The sequence below is a fragment of the Carex rostrata genome, chromosome 34 (genome assembly GCF_964058835.1).
Source record: "Carex rostrata chromosome 34, lpCarRost1.2, whole genome shotgun sequence".
NCBI classification, from domain to species: domain Eukaryota; kingdom Viridiplantae; phylum Streptophyta; class Magnoliopsida; order Poales; family Cyperaceae; genus Carex; species Carex rostrata.
In genome coordinates this window covers 1,343,156-1,353,769 of record NC_135951.1, presented here as the reverse complement: position 1 = coordinate 1,353,769, position 10,614 = coordinate 1,343,156, and the positions used below count along the sequence as shown (strand labels likewise).

The 10,614-nt window shown below is 34.0% G+C and overlaps 1 protein-coding gene across 1 annotated transcript; it reads right to left on the bottom strand.

Annotated features, from left to right (window-relative positions):
* Nucleotides 1-220: 220 nt before the first annotated feature.
* Nucleotides 221-6,025, bottom strand: LOC144549017 (putative trehalase). Its single transcript, XM_078297768.1, has 11 exons — nucleotides 5,436-6,025; nucleotides 4,922-5,041; nucleotides 4,738-4,853; nucleotides 4,560-4,660; nucleotides 3,847-3,956; nucleotides 3,501-3,573; nucleotides 2,398-2,565; nucleotides 2,033-2,120; nucleotides 1,761-1,869; nucleotides 1,472-1,685; nucleotides 221-467 (listed from the first exon to the last, which is right to left on the bottom strand). The coding sequence occupies exons 1-11, from the start codon at nucleotides 5,993-5,995 to the stop codon at nucleotides 384-386; spliced, it is 1,743 nt and encodes a 580-aa protein (XP_078153894.1). The 5' UTR covers nucleotides 5,996-6,025; the 3' UTR covers nucleotides 221-383.
* Nucleotides 6,026-10,614: the final 4,589 nt, after the last annotated feature.

Genomic DNA, 10,614 nt, shown 5'->3' with positions numbered 1-10,614 from the left:
GTTCTAATTAATTGTCTTCGTTTATTATAATCATTGAATATGAACTGACTTATATATTCTTCATGTTTTTTATAAAAAAAATCTGGGGGTAAATTAAAAAAACTTAAAATTTGGGTTATTTTAGGGGATCCGAATTCAATTTACAGGCCTAGCCACAACCGATATTTCTAACAAACTTTTGATGTCATGAATTATAGCTGGAAACATATAAACTACTTAATTGCTTCTTGAATTTTCTATAATGTGATAAATAATTAAGATGATTGATTGCATCCTCCTTGTACATAGATACAGACCAGAGATAATAGTCTTTTTATTTTCTTAGACGGATTATACATTAATTGTATATAAATATATATTTGAATTAAAAATGACAATTTAATTTAGCAGGTTATATTTCTATCACGAGGCCATCCAAACTCTTCCAATAATGCCAAAATCACACCATTTGTCCATCCAAAACCAGTCTGCACCAAAAAAAAAAATTTCAACTGTGAGGGACTAAACAAGGAAAATTAATCGATAAACTTGAATATCAAAATTAAAAAAAAAACTAAAGTTTTGCATCAATCATATAAAATTTCGCGCTTTTTTGAATGAACTACCTACAAGCACACACTGATTACTAGTACTAGTGCAACTGGTAGGTACCAACCTGACTTTTAAGACCAGCAGTCTTGGGACCCGCTTGGACTTATTTAGACCGTTCTTTTAACCTGGCACAAATCTTAAAGTGGACCGCAAAGTTGCGGGCCCCACCTAAGCAGCACCTGAGACGATACGGACTCTACAAGGCTGACCTTCCAATTAACCCAATATGTAGTGACAAAAGTAAATTAAAAAAAAAAAAAAACCAAGAGCAAAGCTAGGGTGTGATGTGCTCACCAAGAGAATTTGGTGAGCACAACTCCAAAAATATATCAAATCGGCTTCAAACGACGAATTCAAACCGTTAAAATCCATGTATTTCATGAGTGATGCATGTACATGCAAAATTTTGAAAGTTTCGAATTTATTTGCTACAAGGTCAAGCGGTCAGAGAAATGGAAAAAAATGAATATATAAAACAACTTATAAAATAACTTATAAGATTAATTTTTTTGACCGCTTGACCTTGTAGCAAATGAATTCGAAACTTTCAAAATTTTACATGTACATGCATCACTCATGAAGTACGTGGATTTCAACGGTTTAGATTTGTCGTTTGAAGCCGATTCGATATACTTTTAGAGTTGTGCTCACCAAACTCACTTGGTGAGCACATCACACCTAGCTTTACTCAAAAAGCAATATATGTATATGTTATATAAAAAGAAAACAAATTCTGCAATGCAAAATTGTTGGTTTCTCGCTAAATCAGTTTTTTGTTGATCTGTGCATTGGGTCGGAACAGGCCTGTTATTTCTTAATAAATGAATGTCAACTGGTACAGCTGTAGCACAAGGAAATGAGGATTAATTGTTACACTCACCTGAGGCTTATATTCGCCGCCACCCCCAAATTCTCCACACAACTCTACATTGCACTTCTCATGGAGTGCACCTGTCTTCTTATAAGCAGCAAAGTTTGTTTTGATCCAATTTATGGTGATACTCTCTGCCAATTGTATTGCTTCTTTCGAATGGGCACTGACCAGCCCTTCAATTATCATGTGCTGTAACGGGGCCCATCCATTTGGGAAATCCCTGTAGAAAAGATGTTAGCATTGCAATTATCAGTTTATAGTATTTTATTCTTTTTATAATAAAGGAATGACCAACCATTGTTGCCCAGTATTTGACAGGGAAGTAGCAATCCCGTATTGACGAATTAACCCTGATTTCTTTAGGCTGTTTATAATCACCTCTTCATTGTACTCTGTAAGTTGATCTGAATATACGAAAGCATGATTTTAGTAAGAATTCAGAAAATTGTATAACATTTCAACATGAGCAATAAATCCTTGACAACAAGAATGGTTCAGTTGATCGTGCTAAAAGATTTTCTGGCATTTGGATATCTTTGAAATAATATTATGAACTGAGGGCAAAACCTGGATAATGTGCCAAAAGCCACAGAGGCACAAAATTTGATGCGAATATTTTGCAATTTTGAGAGCCAGGATTCCATCTATAAACACCCTAGCATAATCAGATAGTAACAGATAGAAAAGCCATGTGAAAAAAAAAGGGTTGATTTGCATTAAATTTGCTATCAAGGCTTAATATAACGGCCAGACTATACCAGTATCATATGGGCACATCGAGTTACATTACATAGATAAAATGCCTCATTGGTGAATGACTGGGGCAAGGAACCCATAATAAATGTTTGTCTGGTATTGTAGCCATATCTGAAAATAAAAACCTTGGTACCAGTAGAGAATATAGAAATATAAGCAAACATTAAAACAAGTACCTGATAAGCATCATGTTTGTTAAGCCAATAATCGACCCACTGGCCTAGATTAGGGTTCCATAAAAGGGATCTGATTGCCTCTTTTCTAGATTTAGAAACCTCAATGAATTTCTGTGTTGTTGTATTATCTCCAATGATTTTTGCAAATGTTGATATGTCTAGCTCCAGCTGCAGTACATAAAGAACGCCCATCATTGTGTTAGTACTATCACTCATAATTGATGTTTATGCATAGATGCTGCCGATAGAAAATCTAATGATCATACTTATATAAAATTGGATACCAGTTGATAGAAAATCTAATGATCATACTTATATAAAATTGGATACCAGTTGATAGCATTGGCAATCGGGCAGGTCAACTTGGTTTGGGTCAGGAGGGTCGGGATTTGGTCATGCTGAGGTGGGTCTGAGGTAGAATTTAGGGTCAACTGTCTTTGTATCATTTCTGGGTTTCAGGTTCATTGTGTTTGGGCCTAGTTGGGTTTTGGGTCATCCAAATTTGGATACACAAGTTTTAAGCCATCTCAGATCTAGCCAGTTTGACACATCAAACTTTATCAGATTGGGTCATATCGGATTTAGGCATGGGCCAAGACAGGTTCCTCAAATTCTATTAAGATCTGCCACCTACAGAATACCTAGAGGTAGCAATCTGGTTCATCCGGTCGGGTTGAGTTACAGGTCATTTGGCATTGAGTCAGGTTTGTAGTAGAGGATGATAGAAAGTTAGTTAGGTTGTTAGTGCAAATCAATGGATGTTAGTTAGGTGGTTATGGTTGTAAAGCTAGCTTATAAGTATAGGTAATTTGTACTAAACATAATCAAGGAAATACAATTCCATTTCTATCTCTTTCTCAAAATCCTTTATAGTCTGGGATCATCCAATTTTGGATTATTTTCAAATTCTAGGTTGTTCGGTTCAGCTAGGGTTGAATTTTAGATCTTTCATTTTTGAATAGCCACCGATTTGGGTCATTTTGATGTCGGGTTCGGGTCAATTTGACTTTTTCAAAATTATTGGGTCGAGTAAGATCAGGAATTGTCACCTCTAGGCAGTTGCTAAGTATTGGTTATGGTATCGTTCAAATTTTAAAATATACCTTGAATATGAATGTGTTCAAATCAACAGGGATGATCGACGTAGTAGCCGTTGTTGTCAGATCAGATGAATTCCTATTATTATATAAACAAATTTAGAAGAACATAAATTAGTACCACACCAAAGGTAACTTTTCTAGAGTAGAACAAAAGGTAATATTTTAAATCTTTTAACTTTTTGTCATTTTAGAATAATACCTTGGACTCTAGGTATTGTTTGCAACTATTGTAGGAGGCTTCATTTTTCAAATGTTTTAAAATAAAAGAGGTACTTCTATGTAATTTAAAAGGAATATGGCGATAGCATCTCTAATGCAAACTTCTATATTTTGATAAAAAATTTAGAACCTCATCCAACGAGAACTAAAATCCCAACCAGATTCTGCTGTTGATGCAATCTCATGGTAAAAAGCAGCCTTCTCAGAAGGGGTTTTAAGCTTGAGACTCGACTCCTCATCCTAGTACAAAAAAAATACAATATAAAAATTGTGTTTTTTGGAATCGACTGATCAGATCCAGTAGTGCAAAATCCATTCAGTGTCAGACTTATTTTGTCAGGATAACATGGCACTCCAACCTATGCAACAATATATTTCAATCTCTATAATGGTAAAGTCAGGTCAGGTGCCAGTATGTACGCAGTACATAACAAGAGTTATTTTGAGACTTGTAACGGTCTAGACGGGTAAGATGTCCTGTTGATTTTCTTTCAATCAATTAACAAACTTTATGTCCATCTGGGTTCTTATAGTTACGACATTGGTCCACCAACATCATTACATTTATACCCCTCCGTGATTCCAAAATTACATAGTTACCATTCCAAAAAATTGAAAATATCATATTTACCCATCCAAAACTCAGGAGCTCTATATGTTCATCCATTGGATGTCAGAGTAAAAAGTAAAAAGCATTCAAATTGGGTAAATGTGAGAGCTTCTGAGTTTGCAAGGGTAATCATGATTTTTTTTTTTTTTTCTGAAGGACAAATATATTGAAGTTTGCAATATTATCCATGAAATTCTGCTTCTTTATTTTATTTTAGGGGATGAGATATTTACAGTGGTTCCACTTTCTGGCCGAGGTTGGTACCACCTGGCTTGGTACCGGCTCAAACAATGCTTACGTCCTCCTTGGTCTTGAATTGTCACTTGATGAATATCTACACAATGTCTTTAGATATAATGACGCATCAAGATAAAACTAGATAATAAAACTAGAAAATATAGTAATAAAAACCTGAGACCCAAAAGCTGTGTTCTTTCAGCAGGGCAGGAAGTACCCTTTTAACAAGCTCTACGTCTCCTGTTCTCTTATATATTTCCATAACCATAGAACTTAGTAGAGGCGGCTGACTACATGAAAGCGATCAGTTAGTTTTGCCAATATAAATACATAATTGAAATGACATCAATGTCCTCACCTCCTGTTAATATAGTAGGTTCTCGCACCATTTAGTACATGCCCATAGGTTTCAAGTAAAGATACAAGGTTAAATACTATTCCCTTTGCTGTGTCATACATTTTGCTGGTCAACAAGCCCCTGCAATATAGTAGTAGATTTGAAGGTTAGTATTCCATTATTACAGCATAAACAACAATAGTACATACTAATAGTGCTTTTGTTAAATGCCTGTATTTTTTTTATTGAGTTCATTTTGGAGTTGTGAGACAGCAATTGATTTTTTTAGATCAGGTAGTAAGCTCGAGCACACTTTTACAGTTTTACCAGTATAGGTATAAACTAATCAGTTCCGTGCAATAAGAGCGAGCACACTTTTACAGTTTTACCAGTATTGGTATAAACTAATCAGTTCCGTGCAATAAGAACGAGCACACTTTTACAGTTTTACCAGTATTGGTATAAACTAATCAGTTCCGTGCAATAAAAGCAAGCACACTTTTACCAGTATAGGTATATCTTTAACAATAGTCACCTGATAACCCAATAGGAGTCCCAGTAATAAACCTCACGAAACCGCGACCCTGGCACAATAACAGTACCAGGTAAGTACAGTAATGTATGCCTTTCGGGCCGTGTCTTAACTGCATCCGAAACCCGTTTCGACAAGTTCTTCCAAATACCATGCACCTCTAAAGCCCATCCCCTCATCACCTCATTCTCCACTTTCACCAAAAACCCCTCAGGCTCAGGTTTAAAATCGACCGGTTTGGCATATACCAAATCGGAACCGGCTTCGTCAAAGAACTTTTTGAGGAATTGATTGAAATCAGAGATGGAGATGGTGCCTGATTGTGATTGGCGAGGGAGGGAATTGAAGGCGGAGATGGCAGCGGGGAGGTCGGTTTTGAGAGGGAGGTCGACGTAGAGCTTGGGGTCGAAGTCGGTGGCATTGAGGCCCATTGAACGGAGTGCGGCGGATTGAACGCGCTGAAGGAAGGAGAGGAGAGGGTCGTCTGTTGCCATGGAAACAGGGAGAAAGAGAAAAACGGAGAGGACAGAGAGAGTGAGAAACGAAGAAGGCAGCAACGCCATATGTCCTGTCACAGCTCTGACGAAGGGAGTAAATAAGGATTAAATGAGAGAGAAATGGCATTGAGAAGAATTATTGATGGGCCAACGCATTACATAAATTGCTCCGAAATTTTGATTAATATCCAAAAAAAACAAAAATCACGTTCTACCCGATTCACTTTTGCACTGCATTTCGAAAATTGTCCAAATCAGTCAAAATCTCACCGACTTTTCAACTTCTTTCTTGTTATTTTCTCACCGATTTAAGAATTGAGACCGGTGAAATTTTGACTGGTTTCAAGAAAAGAAATCTGTGAGATTCTCACTGGTTTTGTGCATGTGTTTTTTGTTTTTACAAAACAGAAAATTTTTAATTTATTTATTTTTTGATTGAAATATTAGAAATGTTTAATATATTTCTTTGAAAATAGATGGAATATAATATAATTTGATTTATTGGAAAGACTGCGACAAAGAATAACTTTTTTCAGGCCGAATTTTTCGTGATTGTAAGAAAAATTAATATATTTATTTATGTGTTATTAGAAAAAATAAAAATACTTTGATACTGAGTTATTGATTCCGGTTCAAAAGTCACTTCTAAGTAAATACAAAAAATATTGTGATCCTTCTAGTACATTTAATTTCTAAAAAGTTGTATCTATTCTTGAAAAAATAAAAACTTTAAATTATTTAATGATTGTTATTCAAAAAGAAATTTCAAAATAAATACAACTTTTTAGAAATTAAATGTAATAGAAGGATCACAATATTTTATGTATTATCTGGAAGTGACTTTTATACCGCGATCAATAACAAAAATTGAAAGCATTTTTTTTTTTTTCAATAACACATCAAAAAATATATTAATTTTTCTTACAATCGCGAAAAATCCAGCCTAAAAAATATTGATCCGGGTTATTTGTCGCAATTTTTCTAATAAATCAAAGTATATTGTATTACATCTATTTTCAAATAAATATATTAAACATTTCTAATATTTCAATACAAAAAATAATAAATTAAAAAAATATTGTTTTAAAAAAAAACACAAAACCGGTGAGAATCTCACCGGTTTCTTTTCTTGAAACCAGTCAAAATCTCACCGGTCCTAATTTGGAAAACCAGTGAAGTTTTTGACCGGTTTGGCAATTTTTGAAACTCTGCAAAAAAAAGTGGGTAGAATTTGAAATTTATTAATTTTTTTGATATTAATTATAAAAAATTCGGTAAATTGCTACTGAGTTTTACCATTTACTAGTTACTTTAGCTTTTACTTTGTTCCATGTATTTTTTACTAAAGGCATTTGTTAGAGTGGTCCAGCCAGCGTATCATACAAATAGAAAGGATAGAACAGTTGTTTTCGGAATTTTTTTAATTAGCATAATTCAAAAAAAAAAAAAATCAAAACACCTTCGATTTAGGAGAATTCGAGTTTTACTTAGGCCGCAGATTGATCTGCAGACTCAAATATTGGAGACCATACAGCTAGTTCATAGCCTTAATTATACTGGAGTTTGTAGATTAAATCTACAGCCCCACTTTTTTTTTAAAAAAAATTGTACCTATGAGAAGAACCAAATTCGTATTCTGAAAAATGTATATTAAATGAGGAGGGTTCAAATGCCTCCATCATACCTCCATTTTTAAAAACTTTAATAACTCAAAATTTAAATTTTAAAATTCAAAATAAAACTGTTGGATATGAACTATATCATTTTATCTATGCACGTGTAAAAAATTATGGCATTTCAACTTTGTTTTCGTTGTCATCTTAAGCTTATAAAAATGTATACTAATGTGGATAATTTCTAGACGTTGATTTTTTAACTTATTGATTCTTATAAAAACAAAATCAAAGTGTGATAATTTTTTTATGGATACATAGAGAAAATAACATAGATCACATCTAATGGTTTTAGTTTGACGTTTAAGTTTTAAACTTTGAATTATTTATGTTTTTAAAAATGAAGACATGATGGAGACACAAAAATGGAGGCATTTGAATCCTCTTCATATTAATTTTTTTGTTTTTTAATTTGTGCCTCTACTTCAAAGATATATTGAATTTGAATATTTAATTTTTCTTCTTCTTTTATTTGGGAACCGTGTGCATTAGAATTCAAATTGAGTCTAGGAATTTGAGCTATTTGAAATCAAACAATTCGTCAGAGTTTTGCTTAATTACTCAAGTTGTTTCATTTTCTTTTTCATTTCTTCCTCTTCTTCTAATTTTGTCTCTAGTTTTGCTTAATTACTCAAAATTACACGAAGTGCTCAAAAGATCCGATTGGGTTGTGACAGTGGCCACACGGTCAAGGCAACTTCACCTGCACCAGAAAGGGAGGAAACAGAGAGGAAGCGGAGGAGAATGAATATTGTTTGATGAGAAGGGGAGGAGAGAAGCGTCGTGTTAATTTTTAATGAAATCTGTCACTCTTGAATTAAGGTATAGGATTTATTGTTCGGAGAAAAAGTTTATTTGTTTCTCTTCCTCCCGTCCCTTCTCCTTTCTCTGCAACCTCTGGTTCTGAAGCACAGTCAAAAGTAACTCAATTTTTGAGTTTTAATTCGGACATCTAAACTGCTTTAACATGAATATAAAAGGGCCTGTGCGTTTGAAATGGTATTCAACTTGGTCCTATTCGATACCTGAGGTTAGTGAATTAATGGTCGGGCGGGTACGGGTACCCCGGGTATACCCGGACACGGGTACGGGTACGTCTCGGGTACGGGTATGACGGGTACGGGTATGTCGGGTATTTTTTTCAAAAACCATACCCTACCCGTCCTATACCCGTACCCGTGTACCCTTGACGGGTAGGGCGGTCCGGGTACGGGTATTTATTTTTTATTTATTTTTGCTATTTTTTTGTTTTCGTTTTTTTTTCCGTTTTTTTTCCTTTTTTTTTTTTAACTTTAAAACAATAAAATATAAATATAAATAAAAAAACAGAAATTAAAAAACAGAAATTAAAACAGAATTTTAAAAACAGAAATTACAAAACAGAAATTAAAAACAGAATTTTAAAAACAGAAATAAAAACAGAATTTTATAAACAGAAATTAAAAAACAGAAATTAAAACACAGAAATTAAAAAATAAAAATTAAAAAACAGAAATAAAAACAGAATTTTAAAAACAGAAATTAAAAAACAGAAATTAAAAAATAGAAATAAAAACAGAATTTTAAAAACAGAAATTAAAAAACAGAATTTTAAAAACAGAAATTAAATTGAATTTGGGGGGGGGGGCGGAATTTGAATTTGGGGTTTGAATTATTGGGTCGGGTATAAGGGTACGGGTACGGGTAAGGGTAGACGGGTACCTTGGTACCCGGGTAGGGTAAAGTCGGGTACGGGTAAGGTCGGGTATGGGTATGGTCGGGTAGGGTATGGTCGGGTATTTGTCCAAAAAAACGGGTCCGATCCTTTTTTTGTCCGTACTCGCGTACCCGAGTACTCGACCCATACCCGGGCTCAGGCATGGGTACCCCGGGCGGCGGGCACGGGCAGGTAGGGTAGGGTATACCCTTGTCGGGTATAATTAATACTCTACCTGAGGTATAGACCGTCCATTTGAAATAAGTGGAGACCCTATTGCCGGTCTTATTATTGCCGATTTTTTATTAATAGAAAACAAAATAAATGAAATATCAACATAGTAGAATTTGGTGAAATTTCGAAATATAGGAAGAACGGGATGGTTTATCCCATCCAACCTCATTGTTTTTTTTTGTTAATAAAAAAATAAAATAAAATATCAAAATAGAGGTAGGATTTGGTCAAATTTCGAAATATAGGAAGAACATGATTGTTTATAAACTAGGGACGGATCCACATGGTCCAGGAGGAGACAACCACCCCCTCCTGGATTTTGAGTTTAGTGGAGATCTATCAATCCCAATTGATTTTGTCTTCTTCTGAAATTTTTTTGTCCCTCTTTTAATGTTTGATTTGTAATTCAAGCTAAAATTAGAGTTGAAATTAAAATATATTTATTCGATTATGATTGGTAATTAAAATTATAAGTTAGAGCATAAAAAAAACAAGTCAGAACATTGGAAAGTATAAGCCAAAGGATTTTTTTTTTTATCAAGTACTCAATTAGTTAATGAGTTTAAATCCAATTAGCTATTTAAATCCGATTTGATATTTTTTGCCCCCTGATGAAAATTTTGAATCTGTCCCTGCTAATATCGTCTCTAACAACGCAAACTCGCTAATTATAAAAAAAAAAAATTATGGACGGGATAGTTCATTGACCTACCAAATGCTTTTTAATTAACAACGAAATAAATCTGTTGTTATCTGTTATTCTGATCTCAACTGTTGATCTTTGTTGAGATTCGCGTATGAAAAACTTACTTCGTTGAGATTCGTACATGAAAAGGTTTGAATATAGCAATTTTTTTTTAATAGAGTTAAAATGCATCATTAGAAAAGTTTAGTATATTAACCAAGCACGAATCAAAGAACTTAATTTGCATATAGTAGTTACGATGCCTTCTCAATTCCCATCCATGGCAACAGCCAGCAGATGTGAACTTTAGAAAGGTGCCCAACACTCCACCTTTAAAAATAAAATTATACAACTATGAATGGGAGTAGTTGAGTATCTCAGTATTCAAAGTCCAAGT